This window comes from Elephantulus edwardii, unplaced genomic scaffold (genome assembly GCF_000299155.1).
Source record: "Elephantulus edwardii isolate Elephantulus edwardi_28Jun2011 unplaced genomic scaffold, EleEdw1.0 scaffold00035, whole genome shotgun sequence".
NCBI lineage: Eukaryota > Metazoa > Chordata > Mammalia > Macroscelidea > Macroscelididae > Elephantulus > Elephantulus edwardii.
The window spans coordinates 19710617-19737012 of NW_006399785.1; the positions used below are offsets into that span (position 1 = coordinate 19710617).

The 26396-nt window shown below is 43.9% G+C and overlaps 1 protein-coding gene across 1 annotated transcript; it reads left to right on the forward strand.

The window, feature by feature from the left end:
- The first annotated feature begins 3159 nt into the window (after positions 1-3159).
- On the forward strand, positions 3160-4110 carry LOC102850402 (heparan sulfate glucosamine 3-O-sulfotransferase 1-like). Its single transcript, XM_006884526.1, has one exon. It carries the CDS (start codon positions 3160-3162, stop codon positions 4108-4110), a length of 951 nt encoding a protein of 316 aa, XP_006884588.1.
- Positions 4111-26396: the final 22286 nt, after the last annotated feature.

Here is a 26396-nt window from a genome sequence, read left to right on the forward strand (position 1 = left end):
GGTGCTGGTGGAGGATATTGAATTCTAGGGAGCCTTGCTCTTGATAGGTGCCCTCTCCCAGCAACCTTGTTAACAATAGAAGGCAGGCCCACCCACCCATGTGCCACACTCACTGTGGCTGCTGTTTTGAGCAACCATCATGTCTATCCGTCTGTTGAGAGTCTTCCTCTTTTACAATGACTCCTCTACTTTGCCAAGAATAATGTCTTTTTTTTCAAAGATTTGTGCCTCCCAATAAGATGCCCAAAGTTTGTGAGATGAACTTTCACCACCCTCACATCTGTGGGACATTCTGGCTGCACTTATTACAAGACAGACTCTCCCCAGCATAGTAATGGGATAGGTGTGTCAGAGACAATGACATTAAATTCAGGGCTGTTGTCCATAGGGTCACTATGAGTTGCAAGTGACTCGATGGTACATAGCAACAACATGGTATAATCACTATTTTTCACCAATACCATAATTGAAAGGCATATAGATTCTTTTTTGTTCTTTCTTATTCATTATCCAGTTTTCACATGGATGTGATGTGATGTGATTGAAAATACTATAGCTTGAGTTAGGTGAACCTTAGTGTTCAAAGTGACATCCTTACTCTTTATCCTTGAAGAGTAAATGTGGTATCTTTATGCAAATTCACCTTCCCTCTTTTATTAGGAGCTTCTGGGGGACCTAATGCTTAATTTGATATTACTGAGACTTCTGCCTGGGTCTGGGCAATTATAGATATTCTCTTGCAGCTTGTCAAAATCCAAAACCCTTTCTAACTCTTTATAGCAAGTGGTAGCAGACTGTGGGTTTAATATGGTCCTGTGTTTGCTTAGCCAGAGTTTATGCAGAGTTTAGCAATACTAAACATTTATATGAATTTCCAGTTAAATTATTCATAAGTTAAGGGTTTTTTAATTATTTTTCATTGGTTTGCATGCAAATTTGTATACATTGTGTTTCATCCATGTACATTATTTTTCACATAATCCTTCATTAACATTTGTGACATTCACGTACGTTGTGTTTTATGAGTCACCATTGATCTATGTTTACCTCTACCCCCATATCTAGTAGAATCCACAGATAAGTACAAGGTTAGCATACGTGGGCATTAACACAAAGGTTAGAGTTTTGAGTCTACCCAAGGAAACCCAGTAGGAAAGCCCTGGCAACCTACTCCCCAAAAGTGAACCATTACAAACTTTGAAGCACAATTCTGCCTTTCCACACACGGGGTCACCATGAGTCAGCACCTCCAGTCTGGCATCCGTTTGGCTTTGTCTTTTCTCTTTAGTGCCTGTTTCAGAGCTGTAAGTCACTCTGGTGGTTCAATGGCTAAAACATTCAGCTGCAGACTGAAAAGGTGTGTATTTGAACCCACCGACTGCTCTGCCCCAGGGAGAGAAGGTCTAGCGGTGAGTCCCTGTAAAGATAGACACCTTGGAAAGCCTTTCTGAGAGTGTGGCTGTGCGCTAGAGAATTGCTAGGACACGGTGGGAGTCACACGCTATCAGAGTTATAATAGCCTGTTGTTGTTGTTGGGTGTCATGGACTCATAGCGACCCTCTGACCAACAGCTCTGAATCCTGTCTATCCTGTGCCATCATCATCTTCTTGGTACACTTGAGCCCACTGTTGCAGTCTCTATATCAGTCCATCTCATTAGAGGGCTTGTCTTATCTTTAGCCGGTCCTTTCCAAGCGTGATGTCCCTCTCCAAGGAGTAGTCTCTCTTAGCAATATGTCCAAGGTGTGAGAGACTAAGCTGTGGCATCCCTGCGTCCAAGGAGCACTCCAGCTGCACTTTTTTGCAGGATATAGCTATTCTTTTGGCAGTGGGATATTCAGTGTTGTTGTTGTTGTTGTTGTTGTTAAGTGCCATCGAGTTGTGGATGGCTCATGAACGAAAGACCTGAACACCTGTATAACTTTCATCGTTTCTTCACACTCATGGAGTTTCCAGAGGCAAGCTATTTAGGAAGCGGATAACACTCCTGCTTCCAAGCTTGTTTTAATCAGGGAGCTTCACCAAACACTGTCCAACCATGGGTAACCATTATCGCGCTTGACACATCAGTGTCACAGTGTTTAGCATCACAACAATCACAAGTTACCTCTGTACAGCAAATGGACAGACCAGTGCTATTCCACTTGGAAGAATTTTTGACAAAAAGCAATTAAAAACCAGGCCTGAGGGCCGCAGATTAAAATCACCTGCCTTTGGCTTGGTCACATCACTTTTTGTCCACTAGGCTAACTGAGCTTTCTCGTTGTTGTTGTTCTTGTTAAGTGCCATTGAGTAGTAGGCAAGTCATAGCAAATGAACTGACCAGTGCTATGCCACTTACAAGAATGTTTGACCAAAACCAGTTTAAACCAGGCCCAAGAACCTCGGATTAAAACCACCCACCTTCAGCCTGGTAGCATCACTTTCTATCCAGTAGTCTAACTGAGCTCTCTCTGTTGTTAAGTGTCTCTTCTCTAATCTCACAGCTCAAAAGTATAGATTCTTCACTAGTAGTCTGTAGGTGGCGCAATTGCGCTGACAGCTAACCAGCTAGTAGTTCGAATCCACTCACTGCCTCAGAGATACAGAAGACCAGGTGTGGCTTGGTGCTTTGATTAAGACTGCAGCCAAGAAAGCCCTGTGGATCATTTCTACCTGTGAGACTCCTAGGGCTGCCCAGGGTTAGAAGACGCTCGCCTGGCAACAGCCAACAACAACAGACCTCTAGCCACACAGCTGGTGTTGATACCATGGTGAGCCACTCACTGGCTGGCCCATGATGTTCAAGAGGCGGAGGGATTGCATAATAATGAAAGAGTTTTTCTTTCTTTTCAAGGAGAAGAGTGAATTGCAGGGGGAGAAGGGAGAAAAGTGCAACAATGAATGACTGAAAACCCTAAATTTTCATTGAAATTAAATTTTTTTTCAAAAAAAAAAGAGGCGGCTAGAGGCACACAGAGAAGGGAATCTCAGCATTAGATGCAGCTGGTTTCTAAGGCCTGTGTTTACTTTTGCCTTAATGTTTTCCTTTCTTCTTCCCCCAGTAATCGGCTCCCTGGGACATCCATGCGCCCTCTCTGACCGGCCGGAGCCCTCGCCCAGCTGCAGCCCTTCATGCCCCAGCGAAGCCCTGCCCTCTGAAGCCCCCCGGTGTCCAGCATGGCCGCGCTGCTCTTGGGCGCGGTGCTGCTGGTGGTTCAGCCGCAGCTCGTGCCTTCCCGTCCTGCCGCCCCAGGCACCCAGGACCCGGGGCAGCCCCGCCAGCCGGAGCTGCTGCGCAAGGCGGCCGCGCTGGTGGACGAGCCGGTCCCGGACGGCGTGGCGCCCAACGGCTCGGTGCGCCAGCTGCCGCAGACCATCATCATCGGCGTGCGCAAAGGCGGCACACGCGCGCTGCTGGAGATGCTCAGCCTGCACCCGGACGTGGCGGCGGCCGAGAACGAGGTGCACTTCTTCGACTGGGAGGAGCACTACAGCCACGGGCTGGCCTGGTACCTGAGCCAGATGCCGCTGGCGGCGCCGCACCAGCTCACGGTGGAGAAGACGCCCGCGTACTTCACGTCGCCCAAAGTGCCTGCGCGCGTGCACAGCATGAACCCGGCCATCCGGCTGCTGCTCATCCTGCGCGACCCCTCGGAGCGCGTGCTGTCCGACTACACCCAAGTGTTCTACAACCACATGCACAAGCGCAAGCCCTACCCGGCCGTGGAGGAGGTGCTGGTGCGCGACGGCCGCCTCAACGTGGACTACAAGGCGCTCAACCGCAGCCTCTACCACGTGCACATGCAGAACTGGCTGCGGTTCTTCCCGTTGCGCCACATCCACATCGTCGACGGCGACCAGCTCATCAGGGACCCCTTCCCCGAGATCCAGAAGGTTGAGCGCTTCCTCAAGCTGCCGCCGCAGATCCACGCCTCGAACTTCTACTTCAACAAAACCAAGGGCTTCTACTGCCTGCGGGACAGTGGCCGGGACCGCTGCTTGCACGAGTCCAAAGGCCGGGCGCATCCCCACGTCGACCCCAAACTGCTCCAGAAACTGCACGAGTACTTCCACGAACCAAACAAGAAGTTCTTCGAGCTGGTGGGCAGGACATTTGACTGGCACTGATTGGCCACCAGCTAGGCTCAGAGAACCTTTCCTGTTGTAAGTTCGGGTGTACATCTAGAGGGGGGGAGAGAAAAAAGAAGAGAATTTTAAAAAAAGGGCATTTAAGCTATAATTTATTTGTAAAATCCATAAATTCCTTCTGTACAGTATTAGATTCACAATTGCCATATATACTAGTTATATTTTTCTACTTGTTAAATTGAGGGCATTTTGTATTGTTTTTCATGGTTGTTAACATTGTGTAATATGTCTCCAAATGAAGGAACTAAAATATTTCACTGAAAAAAAAAAGATTTTTTCTGGACACACTGTCTTTTTTGAATATAATTAACTTGCCCCCAACTTGAAAGAGCTGTCTGTGTCCCACTCATTGCAGATCTCTGTTCCTTTGTTTATTTTATAAATATGAGCCCTTTGTTTGCTACGCTTGCCCTTCTCTGCCACTCTGTCCTGTCTTCGTTGCTCTTTTTCATTGGTACTATCTCGCTGTAGTTACCGGATTTCATTTTTACCTGCACTAGGATGTTTACCTTGAGTGAGCTTCTCCCTTATTTGTGGAGGGGGTAACCTCACCCATCCGAGACTTGAGTAAAAGTGTACAAGGAGCAGAGTGTGAATAGTAACCTGAAGGAACCTGGAAATGGATAAAGCAACATTAGTCTCAAACTTATGTCCACTCACGTCGAGCTAGTTGCCTGCCATCAAGTGTGCGCTGGCTCCGGGGGGCCCGTGTGTCAGAGTGAAACAGTATTGTAGAGTTTTCAATGGCAACTTTTCTAGGAAATCTAGCACCTGATCTTTTCTCAGAGGGACCTTTGGGTAAAATCAAACTGCCCGCCTTTCTGACAGCACATTAACCATTTGCAGCATACATGGACGTCTTGTCGTTGAGGTGTACAGAGGTGGGTCTGGCACGTAGCTGACCCTCCGGTGGGTTTGCACAGGCAATAAATCTCCTAAGAGGAGACTGCTGATCCTTCTCCCACAAACCAGCCAGTGGATTCAAACCAAGTGCCTTTGGGATTGCAGCACAGCTTCTTAGCTCTAGGCCTCCAGTGGCCCCTTATTAAAAACAAAGCCCAAAGGAAAACTTCACTACTGGTTGTCCTGACTCACGGTGGTCTGTTAGGGCAGAGTGCTGGTGTGTACTGTCCAGTTAAAACTGACCCAGAGCTGACCTGCCAGACGGCGAATCCTGTGGGCGGGGACTGCCCATCCTTCTCCCAAGGAACAGCTGGCGGATTTGAACCATGTGTCTTGAGGATTGCAGCACAGCTTCTTACCACTAAAATTAGCCCTGTGGTTTCCAAGGCTGTAAATGCTTAGGGATGCACACTCTCACCTTTCTCCCTTAGGCTGATGGCTTTAAACCTCTGAACCACTAGCCTTTGCTCACCAGGTGACCTCCTTAACCACTGCTTCACCAAAGCAATATTTAATAACTTCAGGGAGCTCCTAGTGACATATTTTTTAACTGCAAAGAGTATTCGCAACACTTGCACAGCAATGGGTGAAGCCTCTACAAAGGGGAGATTAAACTTTTAACAATGTTCCTGGGGCGCTCTGCTTTTCCCAGGTGGCATGCAGTGAACCTCCTGCAAGTCACTCAGGAGAGAAAAGAGAAGGTGCGAAGTCAGTCATCGTCCCCTCTCCACAGATGCTGTGGGGGAGGTGATGGTAAAGGTACGGCCACTTATCTGCTTATTTCCGGAAAACTTAATATGCACTAATAGGTGTGGTGTTCGTTGAGATATAAATAAGTGCATATTTAAAAATCACTTGTGCACTGGCAGTTTTGAAGATGAAAAAATGTAAAGCCATGAGGGTTGAAACTAATAAAAGGACAAAGTGGATGCTGGTTGGCGAGGACTCATTGCACCTGTGCATGCCGTGAGAGGTGATGTGAGATGCCGAGTCTGTTCCAACTCAGGCCCACTTTGTTTACGATCTGGTTCCGTTAAAACCCACCCAAAGCTGACCCTCCTGGTGGTGAATCATGTGGGAGGGCATTGCCCATCCTCCTCCCAAGGAGCGGCTGGTGGTTTTGAACCGTGTGCCTTGGGGATTGCAGCACAGCTTCTTACCACTAGAATTACTAACGGTCTGGTTCGGCACCATCCTGACAGCCTCGGCGGTGCTTGCTGAAGCTCTTTGTTGCAGTGCTGTGCTGGTCTGTTTCATCGAGGTGCTGCTTCTCCTTTGCTGACATCCTACTTTTCCAACCATGATGCCCTTTTTCCACGGACTGGTTCCTTCTGGTCATGTGCCCTAAGTATGCACCCTGGCTTCTGAGGAATGGTCCAGCAGAGAATCCTTGATCCCCTGGTTCTTTCTAGTAATGTACCCCAAGTATGTGAGGTGAAGTCTCACCACCCTCGCTTTTGAGAGGCGTCCCAGCAGAGTCCTTGACCTCAGTTTGCTTCTGACCTTGAACAGCTGCTTTTGCTGGAGGAGGGTCCAGTAGCCACTTGGAGACAAGACACTGTTTTCTCATGCTGCCTTCACGCAGTTACCAGCCTTGCACCAAATTACATCCATGCTTTTTTGTATCAGGAAAGCAACACATATTCGTTACGGTAAAACAGGGCATACAAACAAGCAAACCAGACCATCTTTCCAGCATTGTTCAGACTGAAGGAAAAGGAGAGAAGCCAACATTATTGATTGTCTCCCACTTGTGAGAGCATGGAGTTAAAATTCCCATCACGGCCTCGGGAGGTAGGGGTTATCGTGGCACGTTCAACAGGAAAGGAAATAGGTTCCAAGAACAGGAGGCACTTGTCCAAGGTCACATGCATCATGAAAGTCTGAGCTTGCAGCCCACTCCTTGTCTCTTCAGAGTCAAAGCTCAGCTTCTTTCTTTTTTAATTTTTTCTTCTTCCCACTCAAGTCTTTCTGAACTTAGGACAGGCCTGGATTTGGAAAGCCTTTTGGTTTTTTTGCATTCCTAGTGCCAAGCATTTTCCACCTCCAGAAGTGTGTACCCAAGCCAGAGGAAAGAGGCAAGAATGAGCCTGTGTTTTTCTCAGCACTGCTCTTGGGGAAGTGAGTCACCTTTGGTTATATTTGGGAGGCTCCAGTTAGCCTTGAACTTCACATGGCCCACACCCCACCCCAGGCGGTGCACGCTATGCAGAAATACTCTAATTCAAGGCCTTTCAAACTAAAACCAAAATTCCAACTCATAGGAACCTTATACCACAAATGTTGTGGTTAGGTGCCATCATGTAGAATATGACTCATAGTGACCATACGAACAACTGATTTGAACACCGCCCTGTCCTATCCCATGCCATCGTCATCATCTCTGACGTGCTTGAGCCCAATGCAGCTGTCACAGTACCAGTCCTTACAATTGAGGGTCTTCCTCTCTTTCTCTGATCCTCTCCAAGGACTAGCCTCTCGACAACAGAATGTTGTTATTGTTAGGTGCCATTGAGTCGAGTACTACTCCCAGTGACCCTATGAGCAAAAGATCTGAACCCTGTTCTATCCTGCACCCTTCTCACACTTCCTGACACACAAGAACCCACTGCAGCAGTCACCATGTCAGTCTACCTGGTTCACGGTCGTCCTCTCCTTTGCTAACACTTCCCAGCATCATGTCCCTCTCCAAGGAATAGCCCCTCCTAGCAACATGCCCAAAGTATGTGAGTGAAGCCTCATCATTCTTGCCTCCATTGAGCACTCGGCTGCACCTTCTCCAAGACGTTCATTTTCTTGCCCGTCCATGAGCTCAGTGCTCTTCTTCGACACCACAGCTCAAAGGCACCAATTCTCTTTTCTGTCATCTTTATTCATTGTCTAGCTCTCAGATGCATAGCAAGTGATCAGAATGACCATGGCCTGAATCAGATGCGCCTTAGTCCTCAAACTGACATCAACTTCCCTCAATAAAATGGAGAAGTCCCTAACTGCAGGTTTTCTCAGTGCAATGCATCTCCTTACTTCCTGGCTGCCCTCTTAGATTCTGAGGCTGTAAATATTAATGGGAGCAGACTGCCTCGTCTTACTCCCAAGAAGCAGCTGGTGTGTTTGAAATCAGGTTTCCGAGGCAGAAACGCCATTGTATCTTCTGACTCATTGGGACCCTCCGTCAGGCTTCTTAAATTCATTCACAGGGAAGGAGAATGTCAGGTTGCTCCAGCAAAGCAGCTTGTGTTTGAACTGCTGGCCTCCTGATTAGCTGCACAACATGCAAAGAACTACTTTAGCAGAGCTCTTTTCTCAAGATTATTGATTAGAAAATTCTTCCTAGGGCCATCGCCTGCACGGAGCTGGTGGGCTGAGAGCAGGGAATGTGGAAAGAAGGGGTAGTGAGTAGAAAGAAGCGTGCTCAGGTAAGGATGAAGACCGGCTCTGTCGTCTGCGGCTGGCCCAGGTGATGGGTGAGGGGTGGATCCGTGAGTGTAAAAACATTATATCATGATTGATTTGGGGGACAGAGAATGTAGCCACAAAAGTACTATGGGCAAGGATTTTGCAGTCCTATCACTATGCTAGGGAGCTCTGGCGGCATAGTCCATAGGGAGATGCAATCCGAACCCCAAAGCTATGCCTCTGATGGTTCAAATCCACCAAGAGCTCTAGTGGAGAAAGATGAGCAGTTGCCTATATGATTTTCAGCCTCAGAAACCCAATGAAGAGATAGATAAGACTTGGTTCTGACTTGGAAGCAATGAGAGAGAGAGAAAGGGGGTCCACGTATTCATGGCATAAACTATATCAGATCAGCCTTCTTGAAGATAAATCTCAGACTAGCTTAGGTGCTGAGATCCTGTCCATCACACTCCGGTCTAGAGGTTCAGCATAGACCAGACACTGCTGATAAAATACCAAGGCTTTGGATTCAAATGAGAACCTGGCCCCTCCCGGACATGCCTGTGCTATGCACAGAGACAGAGATGTGTTCTAACCAGGAGGACTTAGATGCTCGCCCTGACTGGGCAGGCCCAGCAGTGACCTGTGAGCCTCTTCCTGCATCGTTTGGAGAGGAGACCGAGGACAGTTGAGTCGAAGAGGCCAGCTATTTGAAATCTCCACTGCACTGGGTGATTCTCAGGACAGTTCCTCCTACCCCCAGGAATCAGATATTGCTGGAATCCTGCTAACACGATTTGGTTATCAGCTCTCAGTCTGAAATTGTGCTGGCTTTGCAAAAATAACTGACTCTCCCCTTTCCTCTGTGTCCAGAGTGCTTTGAGCTATAGTCCGGGGAGACTAGTCCTTCGCAAAAGGAAGACCAGGGCCCAGGGCCCAGCGTGCAACTGCTTGCAGGGAGGGGTGGGGGCGGATTCAGGATAAGAAAGTCAGAGTTCACCTGTGAGAGTTCCCTCCTGTTTTGTTTTGTTTGTTTGAGTCCTTAAGAAGTTTCCAAGGAGACCTAGGAGACAGTGCTTAAGAGCTTAAGGTCCTCAATTCAAACCATCAATAACTCCTCAGGGGGAAATAGTAACTTGCTTCTGTAAATATTGTTGCTGTTGTTGCTGTTGCTGCTATGGGCCCTTGAGTACCACCGCCTAGTGACCCTACAAACAAGGCTCTGAACCCTGCCCTGTCCTGAGCCAACCTCACCATCTCGGACACACCTGACACCCTTGACACAGCCACTGCGTCAATTCATCTCATTCAGAGTCTTCCTCTCCTGGGCTGACCCTCTACCCTTCCAAGCTTGAGGTCCTTCACCAAAGACTGGTTCCTCCCAGCAACACGCCCGAAGTATGTGAGACAGAGTTTCAATATCCTTAGCTCTAGGAAGGAACCTGATTTCACCCTCTCTAGGTCAGACCTGTTTGTCCTCTTGGTCGTCCATATGAGATAAGTCTACTTTGCCCTAAATCCGACTCAGAATCGACACAATGGCAATGACTTTGATTTATTTAATTACTGTTTATTTGTTTCTTTTTATTAAGAGGCATGGGCAATCTCCTCTTAGGCAATTTACAGCCTCAGAGATGCAATAAGGACCATCAATGAGTCAGTTCTGACTCGATGGCAAGAATATACTTTTAATAGTTTGTACAAAGGAGCTTTGGCAATGTGGTAGGTACATTATGTGCTGTGCTGTGAGCTGAAAAGTCAGTAGTTCAAATCCACCAGATATTCCTCAAGAAAAAGAGAGTTTCCTGTAAAAACTTACAGCCTTACAAATCCAATGGGAGGGCCCCTATGAGTCGGAATCTGCTAAACGACAGTGGATTTTAGTGTTTGCTTTTTAAAAAATTTTTTAATTTTAGTTTTAGGGGTTTTGTTTGGCACCACCTGCTCTGAGGAAGAAAGTGGGACAATGTCCTGTGTCATTTACAGCCTCTAAAATTCACTGGAGGGTCGGCTATGAGTCCATGTTGACCTAAAGACACGTAACAACAACTAACTGCCCTGCTGGCCTGGACTGTTGTTTCATGACTAACCCAAAGGCCATGCCTCTCTGGTGGTCTGAAACCACCAGTGGGTCAGAGGGAGAAAGAAGGCCAATCTCTCCCTGCTGAATGTGAAGCCTCAAAAACCCAATGGTAGACTGTCAATGGGTCAGTTTTGATTTGATGGCAACAAGTGAGTAAATAATTAACTGAAAGTGTGAGGGTCAGAATCCACCAGAATTCCATGGAAGAAAGGCCTGCCAATCAGCTTTCATGAAGATCACAGTAAGAAAACCATATGGAGGGAACCCTGTGAAAACTACTCTGTAACTCTTGAGGTCCTTATAAATTGGAATTGATTCCACAACAATGGGTTTATTTTTACTAAGTTCTTAGCATGTACCTGGCGGTAAGAAGTTGCGCTACGACCCCAAAGGTGCAGTGTTCAAATCCACCAGCTGCTCTGTGGAAGAAAGATGAGCCGTCTCCTCTTGTGTGATTTGCTGCCTCTGAAAACCTGACAGAGGGTCAGCTATGGGTCAATTCTGACTCCACAACAAACAGCCACAAGAAACATATATGAAGTAAGCCCTCAGGAGAATACAAGGGGTGGGAGAGGCAAGAGGAACCAAAAGGTATTAACATCTTGAGATTTAAGTTAAGAAACTTATTAGGACAAGGAAAATGGCAGTCAGCTATGTGTTGACAGGGCCACTTTCACAGTTTGCTCAAATATCGCCCTGGGAGGAGACAGTCGGTCCCATTAAAGAGAAGAGCACCATTAAAGAACAGAAGGTATTTATTGAGGTAGAGAAGGGCCCTGCTATTAAGTTTTGTTCTTAACAGCAGAAAGAGAAGGATAGTAACTACTTTGAGGAAGAACTAGACAGAGTTGAAGAGTGTTGACAAGTATGGAGGAAGGTCAGGGATTGTAGACTTCTACCACTTGGGTTCCCAGAAACATTAAGAATGAAGAATCTTCCCAAATTTCACTTGACAGAGACAGGCTTCAGATCTTACAACTTGTGGTCCAAAGGGATACTTTCCAATAAAAGGCTTCTTGGAAAAATGCATGGGATTGGAGAATAGAAGGCAATGGAAAGAGGAGATTCTGGGCAAGGATGACTTGAAGAACTAAGACAAAGGAGACGGAGTGGAAGACAAGGAGATGCAGACAAGAAACTTGTTACCTGGACACACTGGATGGGTTTGGTATCACTATAAGGCAGGTACCCAGGGTCGTGAAATCTGTTTTCCACATCAAAAGTTTAGGAGTTCATGTGTTTTTGACTCCTGTTTAGATGTAACTGTGATATAAAACTGTCATTTCATGATAACCTACAATATGTTTGGTATTTTGAATGTACCGCTTCTCTCCAACTCCACAAAGTAGGAAATGATACACTAATTTTACAGAAGAAGAGACTTAGGCTCAGGTACCAAAGATTTCTCCATGATGGCAGAGTCATTGCTATGGATGGAATGCGGTCTCCAACACCTTATTTCTTTCTGCTTTTTTCTCTTTCTTTTCATCCTATTGTGATTGAGAGCAGTGCCAGGACTTGAAGCATGTCACTGAAAAAGAGGTTTTGAAATCCTAACCCCCAGAACCTGTGAAGATGATCTTGGTTAAAAATAGAATGTCTGAAGATATTGTTAGTTACGTTAGCATGAGATCACGTTGGAGTAGGTTAGGCCATAACACAGTGTGACTGGCGCCTTTATGAAAAAGAGAACAGCTATAGAGGGAAGGAGCTTACGTAAAGCTAAAGGCAGAGATGTCACCGCTGTTGTTGTTTGCCATCGAGTCAGAACTGACCCACAGCTGACCCTCTGTCGGGTTTTCAGAGGTCGTTAATCACACTGTGAGAGATTGCCTTTCCTTCTCCCATGGAGCAGCTGATGGCCTCGAACCGCGAGCTTTGGTATTGCAGGGCAGCTCCCTGCCAAGAGGCCCCCAGAGCAGGGAGTGTTGTTGTTGTTGTTGTCAAGTGCCGTCAAGTCGTAGGTGACTCATAGCGACCCTGTGAATGAAAGTCCTCAACAATGAGTGACTTTCATCCTTTCTCCAGGTACGTATGGTTCCTGGAAGCAAGCTATTTCAGAAGTGGATGCCATTCCTGCTTCCAAGCTTGTTTTAATCAGGAAGCGCCACTAAACACTATCCACCATGGGTAACCATTAACACATTTGATACATCAGTGTTCAGCTTCACAGCAACCACGAGTTACCGCTGTATGGCAAGCGGACAGACCACAGCAATAGGACCTAGAAGAATGTTTGAACCAAAACAGTAAAAAGTAGGCCTGAGGGATAGACAAGCTAATTAATGCCAAGGTCTGAGAAGAACCATTCTGAAGAAGGAACAAAATTTCCAGAGCACAGTCCTGCCAACAGCTTGGATTCCAGACTTGAATACTCCATCACTGTGAAAAAAAGACATCTTGTTGTTTTACACCACTCAGTTTACAGTACGTTGACATGACAGCGTGAGAAAATTAACAGGTTAAGGCAAGGCAGACTGGAGGATGCCAGACCACCTTCAAGCAAAACAGCAAGGGGGGTGCAATGGAGCAAGTGCATGATAAATCACTTCTCTTACAGGTAGAAGTTCTTGAAAAGATCTGAACTCGAGCTGAAAATCAGAACACCACAGCATTCTCCAATGGTTAGTTAGGAGAGAGAATCAAATCTGAAGACATGTCTGATTTAATTGCTTGATCGAGAGTGTAGATCTATGATCTTGGTTTCTAGTTAAGTTCTGTACCCCATTTGGCCCAAATTTCTGAGTTAAATTCCATGTGCAAACATAGAAACAAGTTTATCATGGAAGAGGGAAACCAGGGTGCTTCGAGGCAAGAATGGTGCAACTCTGCCTCGCATGTCTTGTGCATGTTATTAGGAGAGATCTGTCCTTGCAGGAAGTCATACTGAGATAGATGGAAGGTCAGAGCAAGTGAGGAAGACCCTCAGGGAGATGGACACAGGGACACTGTTACAATGGGCTTGGGCATGTGAGGGTTGGGCTGATGGCTCAGGAGAGGGTTCAGATCGGTTGTTCATAGGATCACTATGAGCTGGTGTTAGTTCAGTGGAACAACATACATACATATACTGCTGTTGTTGTTGTTTGTCATCTTGTTAGAACTGACCCATGACTGATCCTCCGGTGGGTTTTCAGAGGCAGTTAAATGTATGGGAGGAGATTGCCCATCCTTCTCCCGTGGAGAAGCTGGTGGGGTCAAACCGAGTGCCTTTTGGGATTGCAGCACACATTCTTACCACTAGGCCACCAGAGATCCCTACATACATGCATACATACATACATATTTCTGTATGTCTGTCTGTATGTCTATCTGTCTCTCTCTCTCTCTCTCTTTCTCTCTCTCTCTCTGTAGAGGGTCAGTGAAAGAGAAGACTTCATCTCAGTGAGATGGATTGACACTGTGACTGCGGGAAGACCAGTCCTTGGAGAAGGACATCATGCTCAGAAGGGTGGAGGGACAGTGCAGGGGAGGAAGACCCCAGAGGAGATGGACTGATACAGTAACTGGGGCAATGGGGGTTGATGGGTCAGAATTAGTGAGACTGGCTCTGGACAGGGAAGGGTACAGAGCTGCTATACACAGGGTTGCTGTGGGTCACAGGCAACTCGAGGGCACATAACAACAACCTATTAATTTCTTTATTTAAGCCTTTTGTTTATAATCAAGACCTCGTTAAAGGCCTTTGTACTTAAAAGTCAGTTGTTACTATATTTTAGAGGAATATTCTTCTACGTTTTGAAGCAGGAGTAGCATCCACTTCTTAAACAACATGCCTCTGGAAACTCTATGAACTTTGAGAAATGACAATAGTTATGGAAAGGCTTCAGGTCTTTTGTTCATAGGGTCTCTGAGTCATACTCGATGGCAATCAACAACCACAACAACATGTGAGAAATTGTGAGGATGGCATAGCATAGGACAGGATTCAAATTTGTGATTCATAGGGTCAATAGGAGTGGTATTCTACTTGAAGGCACCTAACAACAACAAAATATAGATTTTTCTCTCTGTATAGATCTCTCTCTATATCTACATATATCTATATGTGTATATATGTGTGTGTATACATATGTGTGTGTATGTGTGTGTATATATATACTATATATTACAAGGGGCTTTGTGGAGAAAAGTGCTGGCAATGTGATTTTTAAAAAAAAACATATCTTCTATGTTGTTATTGTGACATACCGTCAAGTCACCTACAACCTATAGCAACCCTATGTACAGCAGCTCTGAATCCTTCCTTTTCCTGAGCCAGTCTCACTAATTGGGACAAACTCACAACATCCATTTCCGCAGTTATTGTACCAGTCTATCTCATATGGGTCTTCTTCTCCTGAGCTGTCCCTCCACCCTTCTGAGCATGATGTCCTTCTCCAAGGACCTGTCTCTTCTGGCCAGTTGCCAGAGATGGAGCTTCCAAATTCTAGCCTTCAGGAAGAAACTTGGGTTCACTCTCTCCAAGACTGACTTATTTGTTTTCTTGGCAGTCCATGGTTTGTCCAAGACTCTTTTCCAGCACCACAATTTGAAGACATCAATCCTTCTGTTATTGTCCATCTCTCCGATGCATAAAAAGTAATTGTGAAGACCATGGCCTGGATTAGGTGCACCTTAGTCTCTAGACGGACATCGTTGCTTTTTAGAACTCTGGAGAGGTCCATGACAGCAGATTTTCCCAATGCAATTTGTCGATTGTGGAGTCAAGCAAACTGTAATTTTTAACCTCAAGCTCTTCTCCATCAATCATGGTGCTACCAATTGGCCCAATGGTTGGAATCTTTGTTTTGATGTTGATCTTCAATCCATGTTCAAGACTACAGTCCTTCTGCAGCAAGCACTTCAGGTCTTCTTCAGTTTCATCAAACAAGGTTGTGTCAACTGCATAACATAGACTTTTGATGAGTCTTCCTCCAATCCTGATGCCACATTCCTCCTCATAAAGCCCTGCTTCCTGAATGATCTGTTCTGCATACAGATTGAAAAGATATGGAGTCAGAATACATCCCTGACACAGTCTCTTCCTGATTTTGAACCATGCAGTGTTTCCCAGCTCTGTTCTGAGGACTGCGTTCTTGTCCAAGTATAGGTTTCACATAAGCACAATCAAGTATTCTGGGATTCACATTTCCTCAAGATTAGCCACAATTTGTCGTGATCCACACACAGTCAAATGCCTTTGCATAGTCACTAAAACACAGATAGACATTCTTCTGTTACTCTCTGCTTTCTGTCTAGATCCATCTGACATTGGCACTAATGTCTCTAGTGCCACAATTTCTTCCAAACTCAGCTAGTATTTCTGGTAGTTCTCTGCCAATGTACTGTTCAAGTCTTTTCTGGATAACCTTGTTAAGCACGATTTTGCTAGTGATATTGTTCGATAATTCTATATACTTTAAAATATATTTTTATTGGTTTGCACACAGTAATTCATTTGCATTGTGTTTCATTCATATACATTGTGTTCCATTGAATCAGTCTCTCATTTATATTGTTTTCCATAGTCATTCATAGACACTGCATCCCATTTAATTCACTATCACTGATCCATACTTGTGATTACACTATCCTTTCAAGTCTCCTTTGAATTGCTCCCATTCCCTCACCCTCTCCAATCTGCCCACTAAACTCTACAATCCTAATAAATCCCACTTTCCCCCCTATTTTTTCTACCCCCTTCTCCCTTTCCTCTTCCGTTGTTGGAATTTATCCACATCTTACTACTTATCTTCTATTTTTACAGTAATAGCCTTACGCAGTATTTGTCCTTATGATTTTTAAGGTTTTATCTGCTTTTTAAAGATCACAACTAAGAATATCCTGTAGGACGCTCTAGCCTGCAGTATGCCTGCCCCTCGTATGTCAATCTCTTTTTCCTGATATTTCTCATTTGCAGCCATTGGAGGAATTCTACTCTCTGACTCTTTGGTGCATTGACAAGGAAGCAGGCAGCAATCGCTGTGGAGAATTTCTCCCTCACGGAGGGTCTCAGACAGCCCCCAGGAGAAATGCAGCCACACATGACGCCCTCCACTCCATCACCCTGCCACTGCCAACTGCCACATGGAATGGACCTTCCCTATGGCCATGGCACCTGGGAGGACATTCATGCAGCAACAAGCCAGCAGCTATCTGTCCTGTTGTCAGCTCCTATATAACTGAGGTCTGATAGCTCAAAACTGCTGTAAGCTAGCAAATGAGGAAAGAGAGGCATTGCAGAGGCTGTTTGGAAGAAATATGTGTATGGGAGTTTCAGGATATGACTAAATCAGCCAATTGGGCCTGTAGCCTTTACTTGGCAGGGCAAGGTATATGGCCAGACTCCTTGCATGCCAGCAGGAGGCCCCAAGGCCTCCGTGACTTGCCTGGCCACGCTCAAGGATCGTTAATGCAGGACTTACATGGAGAAGGGTGGAACCCTGGGTAAGCTCTACAAAAGAAGCTCTGAAGAAGCATGAGTGGAAGGTGAAGTGGTGACGCCCTGGGCCTTCCAGTCACCTAGTCCAGATTTGTTCAGTGGTGTCTCCTGCCAGCTTCTTCCTCTACAAAAGAATAACACATGGCTGAGCTTGTCACATTCAACCTCTGGTGTTAGCTGCTATTATTACTATGATCAGATTTTTTAAATTGAAAACAAAACACAAAATCAAAGCTCACAAAAAGCGCCCCTTCCTTTCATTTTCACTCAACACTGAATTCTTGTGGTGACCCGGCCTTTGGACTCACCATATTTATGAGTGAGGAGTCACAAGGAGTTGCGAAGCTGATTGTTGTTCGGTGCCACGGAGCGGACTATGACTCATAGCGACTCCAAGAACAGCAGATGGGGACCTTGCCCTGTCCTGCAGCATTGCCACCAAGTCTGTCATGCTCAAGTTCATTGCTGTAGTCACATGGTCAGTTCATCTCCTGGAAGGTCTTCCATTCTTTAGTGCTAATTTCAAGTGCTAAGGAGCACTCTGGTGGCACTTTCTCCAAAACAGATTTGTTAGTTGCTTTGACAGAATATGGGCTATTCATTTTTGCAATCTGTGCAGTATCCTCAAACCCGACAATTAAGAGGCATTGGTTTGTTTTTGATCTTGATCATTGTCCAACTTTCAGATGTATAGGAAGTAACTGAAACTACTATCATATGGTATAACTAAATACCTTACATTTTAAGCTGACATCCATGCTCTTTAGCATTTGGATAACATGTTTGACGGTAGATTTCACCAGCGCAACGTCTCTGGATTTTTTGACCGCTCTTACTATGGCTGTTCTTTATGGATGCAAGGAAAATGAGATTGTTAACAACTTCAATCTTTTCCCATCTATCAAGATGCAGCCTATTGGTCCAGTGGTGGGAATATTTATTTTATGGATGTTGAGATATAATCCATATTGAAGGTTGTAGTTTTTGACCTTCTGTAGTAAGTGTTTCAAGTCGGCTTCACTCTCTGGTAGCAAAACTGTGTCATCTGAAAAATGCAGATTGTTGATGAGTCTTCCTGCAATCTTGATGCCACATGATGTTTTATACAGTCTAATTTCTTGAATTATTTTCTCAGCATACAGACTGATTTGGTATGGAGAAAGTGTTTAAGTTAGGGTAGCCTGGAAGAAGTAGTAATTAGAATTGAGGGACAAGAACGTAACTCCTGTGCAACAATGAATGAATGGACATCAAAATTCTCTATGAACTTTAGTTAAAATCTCAATTAAAAAAAAATTTTAAAGAAAAAGAATGTAACTCCTGGATCTACTAATTATGGCATACGTGGCATTAGGTTCAACTTCTTGGGATGTTTATTTCATCCTATGTATTAATGAACTGATGTGTCTATATAACTTTGCTTTTTTGAGAAATCTGTGAATAAAGTGGATAAAATCTATAAACTCAGTGGGCATGTGGTGTAGAAGTTAAGCACACAAAGGACCTTGAGATGTAAACCAAAGGTGCTGTTGAGCCTGGTTCATCTACTTTCTGCTGTGTGACTATAGCAATGGCTACTTTGCCCTGAGCAGGCCCCATTGGCCAGGCCCATGCTCCCATTTCAAAGCTACACAAAGGTTATCTGCTAAGTGCTTACTCGACACTGTTTTCTGGAAGACTCTCCTTGATTGTCAGGATCTGCCTCAATATAGAGAGGACTCAGGGTAGGATAATCTCTAAAGCACAATTCACTTTACAGATCTTCCTGTGTATTTGGGCTGTGGTTAGAGAACTCTGAAATGTTCCAAGATAGCACACATGGTTAGCACACTTGGCTGATCACTGAGAAGCTAGCGGTTTGGGTCCACCAAGGGGTATGTTAGAAGAAAGGCTTGGTGATGAGCATTTAAAAGACATTTCTGGATGCCTATAATGACAGTAGTACCCAATCATATGTCCCTTTTAAACAGTTCTCTCCCTCATCTGTTTCAATGCTGTATACAACATTCCTTCCCTCCTTCTCTGTCTTCCCTCAACCCCAATGTCTGTCCCGTTTTACAACAGTGGCCCTATGCAATATTTGTCCTTTGGTGACTGAAATATTTCACTCAGCATAATGTCCTTCAGGATCATCCATTTTGCCTAATATTTCCTGAGTTCCTTCTTTTTCAATGCTGCATAGTATTCCATTGTGTATTATTATTACAGGAGTCCAGAATGAGGGCTGCACAGTGGAGTAGACCTGGGGGGAGGGACTGCATAATAATGAAAGAGATTTTTCTTTTTCTTGTGAAGGAGAAGAGTAAATTGGGGGGAAGGGAGTAGGCAGGGAGAAAAGTGCAACAGTGAATGACTGGAAACCGTAAGTCTCTGTAAGCTTTCATTAAAATTAAATATCATTTTTTAAAAAATAAAGACATTTCATTGCAAACCTTATGGAATCATTTCTACTATAATAACACCTATGAGATCTGTAGAGTCAGAACTGACCTGACAGCAGCTGGAATGATTTCTCTGTACCACGTTTTGGGTTAGTTTCTTCCCCCACTTTACCTAGTGCCACTCATTTCCTTGCTCTTTTCTTCCACAAGCCCATTCTTAGTACTTAAGGTGCCCAAGAAAGCAAATGACCCAAACTCAGATTTGTTCCCAAATTATCTACCCTAAGAAAGTTGCCTCATATACACGACTTATTCTATCCACATATGAAAAATCATATTAAAAATATCACAAACCTACAGGGCAAGAATAATCCCTATGGTTAAATGAGAGGTGTTAGTGAGTGGGTCGATTTCACTGACTTGCAAATATTAAGTGCTTACCACGGTACTGAGATTGGACTGTTATCAAGAATTAGAAAGTGTTTTGGCTTAATGCACTTCCAAAATAATTCTTCTTCTTGTTACGTGCTGCTGAGTAGAAATGGAATCACTGCTGACTCTTCAGCACCTTTTCAGAGGCTGTAAATCACACGGGAGGGGATTGCCCATTTTTTCCTCCCTTGGAACAGCTGATGAAATCGAATTAACTGCCTTTGGGATGGAAATACCTTGCCTTACCCACTAGGTCAACCAGAGCTCCCTAAAATGATGGTGGTGGTGGTGGTGGTTGTTAGCTGCCATCAAATTGTAGATGACTCATAGTGACCCTATGAATAAAAGACCTGAATGCCTGTATAACTTTCATTGTTTCTTCATGTTCCTAGAGTTTCCAGGCAAGCTATTTCAGAAGTGGATGCCACTCTTACTTCCAAGCTTGTTTTAATCAGGGAGCTCCACCAAACCCTGTCCACCATGGGTAACCGTTATCACATTTGTAGTTATCTGTAAATATATAGCTCCAAAACTGTTGCTGTTGTTAGGTGCCATGGAGTCACCTAGCACTTAGAGCAACTCTGAACAACAGATCTGAATCCTGTCTTGTCCTGCGCCATCTGCACCATCTCTGATACACTTGAGCCCATTGCTACAGTCACCATGTCAATCCATCTCATTGTGAGTCTTCCTCTCTTTCTCTGACCATCTACCTTGCTAGAATTATATCCTTTTCCAAGGCTGGCCCCTCCTGACAACATCACACATATGTGAGGCAAAGTTTCCCCATGATTTCCTCTAAGGAGAATTTCCTTAGATTGAACTTCCCCCAAGCCAGACTTCTTTGTTCTTCTGGAAAGTCCGTGGGTTATTCAGTACTCTTCTCCAACACCGCAGTTCAAAGACATCAATTTTTCCTGTCTTCCTCATTCACTGTGAAACTTGCAGATGTGTAGGAAGCAATTGAAAAGACTGTGACTCAAACCAAGTGTACTTTTGTCTTACCCTGACATTCTTACTCTTTAGTACTTAGAAGAGGCCCTTGACAGTGGATTTCCCCAATGTAACAAGTCTTGATGACTGTGACCCCGGATATTGAACTAAGTAAAATGAAATTGTTGACAACTGCAATCTTTTCTCTGTCAATCACAGTGTTTCTATGCGTCCAAATGGTGAGTATTTTTGTTTTCTTAATGTTGAAATGTAATCCATGTTGAACATTGCAGTCTTTGGTGTCCTGCAACAGGTACTTCAAGAAATCTTCACTTTCTGAAAGCAAGGTTATGTTTTCTGAATAATACAGGTTGTTTATGAGTTTTCTTCTAATCTTGATGCTACACTGTTCATATAGCCCATCATAATAGAACCTTTCTATGCCCCTGAATGTGAATACATTGCTCCATCGGACAATATGCTGTATTTATACTGTGACAAGTATTTAGCTGAAATCAAGTGTATGTATATCTTTCTTTGTCTCTCTTGATTACAAATTCCTGGCATTTAGTATAAGGCCTGGACCATGGTAGATGGAAGATGCAAGGTGCATGTTTGTGGACTTAATGGTGACTCTAGTCAAGTCCATTGTCCATGTGATAAGAAAACCCTCCTCAGTCATATCACAGTCTTGTTATCTGGCCAGTTTCCTGGGAGCACCTTCCTGGCCAAGGCCCTGGTCAGCATTTTGTAATATGTTGTTTTATTTAAGCTTTACAAACCCGCAGTGAAAGAATTGCAATTCAAGCTCCATGTTTTGCCCCAGGAAATAATACAATGCTTGGCACAGAGTTACACATATTTATTAACTGAATGAATCATTCTAATGCCTAAATCCTTTCCACTGTGCCATACTACACAATCTCTTCCTGATTATTGCACCGCTGGGAAATTCAGCCCTCTCCAAGGCAACTCATTGTGTTACCAAAATGGCTATTTGGAATGAAGGTTTCCTGTACACACTACCCTAATATCCTCCCCTGCTTCTGTGTTTAGCCACTAAATGTCATGCATAAGAGGCTTGATAACACTTTTATAAATTGACATGCTGGAGAGAATACTGACTTTGGATTCTACAGACCCAGAATGAGTGCTTTGACTCAGCTGTTGACCTTGGGCATTTTATTTCATTTTCATAGACGTCTTTTTTATTTTCCCTCCAACAACAGTAACAACATATTAAATAACAACAACAGCAACAACATATTATATTGGTTGATTTTTATTTAAGCTTCTTGTTTAGCGTCAACAAGGCCTTAGGGAGGGCCTTTGTATTTAAAAGTCGGTTGTTGTTATATTTTGGAGGAACAGTCTTCTAAGTAGTACAGCACTTTTCTGTCAATTTGCTGTTCTGGGGTTGCTGTGATGCTGGACCTTGTGCCATTGGGGTCTCAAATGTCATAATAATTGCCAGTGATGGACAGTGTTTGGTGGAACTCCCTGTTTGATACAGGTTTGGAAGCAGGAGTGGCATCCACTTCCTCAACAACATGCGTCTGGAAACTCTATGAAACTATGAACTTTGAGAAATGGTGACAGATAGAAAGGCTTCAGATCTTTTGTTCATAGGGTTGTTATGAGTCGTGCTCAGCTCCACAAAAAATCAACAATAATAACATGAGAATAATGATCGACAGTTTGTATGATTGTTACAAATATAATGAACAGTGTCCTAATGTAAGAATTCCATAAATATATTCCAAGATTGAAAGGTAATCCCTTCTGATTTTGAGTCCATTCTTATAGTCCTCTCTAGAATGTAAACGGATACTAGTAGATATTACTTGAGTATTCCCTGAAACTAGGTGTGCAGAAAATGAAAGACTTCGATGTGAATTACATCTCAACATCAAGAAAATAAAAATAATTACCACTGGGCCAACAAGCAACATTATGATAGATGGAGAAAAGATTGAAGTTGTCATTAATTTCATTGTGTGACTAGTAAATTATCAACAATGAGTGGTTTAAAATCAGGGAAGTCATGCATCAAGATTGTATCTTTCTTCAGAATGATTCCATTTTTATGTTGAGAAAATCTTTCAAGAAGCTGGACTATAGGAAGAAGAGTGTGGCGTTAGTATTGGAGGAAGTTTCATAAACAAACTGCATGTTGCAGATGCTACAGCTTTACTTCCTGAAAGGGAAGAGGACTTGAAATAGCTGTCATAGGAAACCAAACACTATAGCCTTTTGTATGGATTATATCTCAACATCAAGAAAAAATCTTCAATGCTGCACTGAAAGGCAACTTCATGATAAACGGAGAAAAGATTGAAGTTGTCAATAGTTTCCTTTTCCTTGGATTTACAATCAACATCCATGGTAGCCTATCCCCCCCCAAAAAAAGAGCTTTATTACATTGGTGGTAATCTGCTGTCAAGGATTTCTCCAAAGTGGTAAAAAAAATTATGTCAGTTAACAGGCAAAAACCCCTAGCATCTTTCTCCTGAAGAATGACTGTGATAAATTTGAACCTCTGAACTTTTTTATTAGTAGCCTAAGCACCGTGTCACTATAATGTCTTCTTACAACATAGCAAAGTGGAGAGAGAGTCTCAAATTATCCTTGAAGAAGTCAAGTTGCCATCTTGTGAGAGACCTGTGGAAGAACATCACGGTAAGGGATTTGGGAGTAGCTAAGGGCAGCCTCAAATGTACTACAAGCTAGGAAGTGGAAACTCATTTCTGCTGTTGTAAAAAATAAAAGTATGGTGTCTCTCTGGAAATTAAGGTGCATCTGATATAGGCCAAGGTCTTTGCAATCACTTGTTGTGCATCAGAGAGTTGGACAGTGACCAAGGAGGATAGAAGGAGAATTGATACCTTTGAGCTGTGGTGCTGGAGAAGTGTTCAGGGTACCATGGACTGCTAGGAAAACAAATGGATTCATCCTGCAGAGGGTTAAACCAGGTGACTTCTTGGTGACAAGGATTCTGAGGCTCCATCTAACATACTTTGGACATGTTGTAGGGAGAGACCGGTCCTTGGAGAAGGACATCATGCTGGGGAGGGTGGAGGGACAGCGCAGGAAGGGAAGGCCCTCTATGAGGCAGAATGATTCAGTGACTGGGGTAATCAGATGAGTGTATCAGAGACAGTACGATTGACACAGGATAGAGCAGAGTTTAAGGCTGTTGTACATAGGGTCGCTATGAGTCACAAGTGACTTGATGGCACATAACAACAATGACATTCCACTTAAACGAGAACTCCATATTAAGGTCCATATTAAAAAGCAATTTGAATTGACTATAACTTGATGAGACTCCAAAGTAGAGGATTGCTTGTATTCAAACTCACAGACACTGAAATGATTAATGTTTGTTGTTTTAAGACAAAAAGTTTTTGGTAATTTGTTAGACAGCAATAGAAAACCAGTATCTATGTCTTGTCTTCTTGCCTTGCACTTTCTTGGAAATATTCCCCTTCCTCAAAACACACATATACTCGTTCAAACCAATGGAATGTTTTTGTTACCCAAGAAATAATGTTCATTGTATATTAGCAAAACACAGGGTAATCTTATTATTCAGAGATGTAATTCCCTACATCAAGAAGACAAAGATTCTTACCAGTGGGCCAATTGGCAGCATCAGCATGGATGGTGAAGAGATTGATTGTTAACAGCTTTAGTTTGCTTGGCTCCACAGTCAACACTCTTGGCACCAGTAGCCAGGAAATTAAAAGACATTTTGATGGGAAAGTGTGTTGTTAGGGACCTCTCCAAAGTACTGAAGAGAAATGGTGTAACTCTGGAGACTAACATGTGCCTGATACAGGCCATGGTCTTTGCAATCACTTACTATGCATCAGAGAGCTGGACAATGACCCAGGAGGATAGAAGAAGAATCGATGCTATTCAGCTGTGGTGCTAGAGAAGACTATTGACTACACTATGGACTGCTAAGGAAATGAACAGGTTCATCCAGGAGAGGGTTAAACCAGGCTGCTCCTTGGAGGCATTGATTCTGAATCCTTGTCTGGCATCCTTTGGACATGTTGCAAGGAGGGACCACTCCTTGGAGAAGGATATCATGCTTGGGAGGGTGGAGGGACGGTGCAGGAGAGGAAGGCCCTCTATGAGGTAGATTGATTCAGTGACTGGGGTAAAAGGGATGAGTGTGTCCAAGGCAGTGTGATTGGCACAGGATAGAGCCGGGTTTAGGGCTGTTGTACATAGGGGTCACTATGAGTTGCAGATGATTCGATGGCACATAACAACAATATCCTTGAGTAGTTTTCTCCCTACAAATGAAAGGATGCATGTGCACCTCTCTTCCCCTCTGTTTTTAAAATGAAATCATGTCTTTTTTTTTTTTAATATCTCATTCAGCAAACTGGAGGAGAATAAGCCACAGAATCATGAGTTGAAAGAGAGAAGAGAAGAAGGGAAGGTCCAGAAGGGTCACATCACTGGCCAAGTTCACGCAGCTTATGAATGGCAGAAACTCGACCAGAACAAAGAGTCACTGTCTAGTAGCTGCTAACTCTTATATTTATTGTCCAGTTGTTTATAGTGCATAACGTGTCTGATTGCTAATTAACCAAAGGGTTGGCAGTTCCAAGCTACCAGTCACTCTGTTAGAGAATGATGCTAAATCCCTTCCCATAAAGATTTTCCATCTCAGCCAAAGGAAACTACTTTGAGTAGCGACTACCTTGATAAGTGTGGGCTTGTTTTGTGAGTTTAACTAACTTGTGTAATACCCTATTGGACAGTTTACTTCCCAAATAATGTCTTTTATTTGCTGTGGAAAACAGCGCTTTGCAGAGTCCCTTACACAAGTCGGTTATTCAGTAAATATTTTTTTTGGTAAAAGTGCACTTCTCAAAAGGCGGAAGCTGTTCCTGCAATCTCAAAGGCATGTGGTTCGAATTCACCAGCTGCTCTGCGTGAGAAGAATGGACAATCTCCTTTTGTGTGAGTTTCTGCCTCTGAAAACTCACTGAAGGGTCAGTCCGTTCTGACTTAACAGCACACAACAACAACAAAAACAATAGTAAAATAGAAATAAAAGCTAAAATAAGTAGACTTGATGGTCTCAATATCTATGGCTAAACAAGCACCAACAGTTTGCTGATTTAAAAACTAGTTCGCTATATTTTATGATTAAAACTGGTGCTCTGAACTGGACTTTGACATTTCTTGCTTGGGGTCTCATGTAGTTGTAGTCGAATGTTAGCTCTCATTGGACCCAACTGAAGGCTCCACTGAGCTGAGTTTATCTAATCACCGTCGCTCAGCTGGAAAGGCTGCAAACCTGAGAGAAAGCGAGGTATTATTCTTTCCCCATGGATTCTCTGTTGAGCTTGAACTTCCTCACACTATTACAAGACCAATCAGTAGCATTAGGATGGATGGCAAAGAGATTGAGATTGTTCACAGCTTCAGTTTGCTAGGCTCCATGGTCAACACTCTTGGCACCAGCAGCCAGGAAATCAAAAAACGTATTGCGATGGGAAAGTCTGCTGTTAGGGACCTCTCTAAAGTACTCAAGAGCAACTGTGTCCCTGTGGAGATGAAGGTGCGCCTGATACAGGCCATGGTCATTGCATTCACTTGTTATGCATCAGAGAGTTGGGCAATGACTAGGGAGGACAGAAGGAGAATTGATGCCTTTGAGCTGTGGAGCTGAAGAAGAGTATTGAAT

Bases quoted from the DNA above. Each gene is read 5' to 3' on its own strand.
- LOC102850402 (XM_006884526.1), top strand. From the start codon at position 3,160: ATGGCCGCGCTGCTCTTGGGCGCGGTGCTGCTGGTGGTTCAGCCGCAG.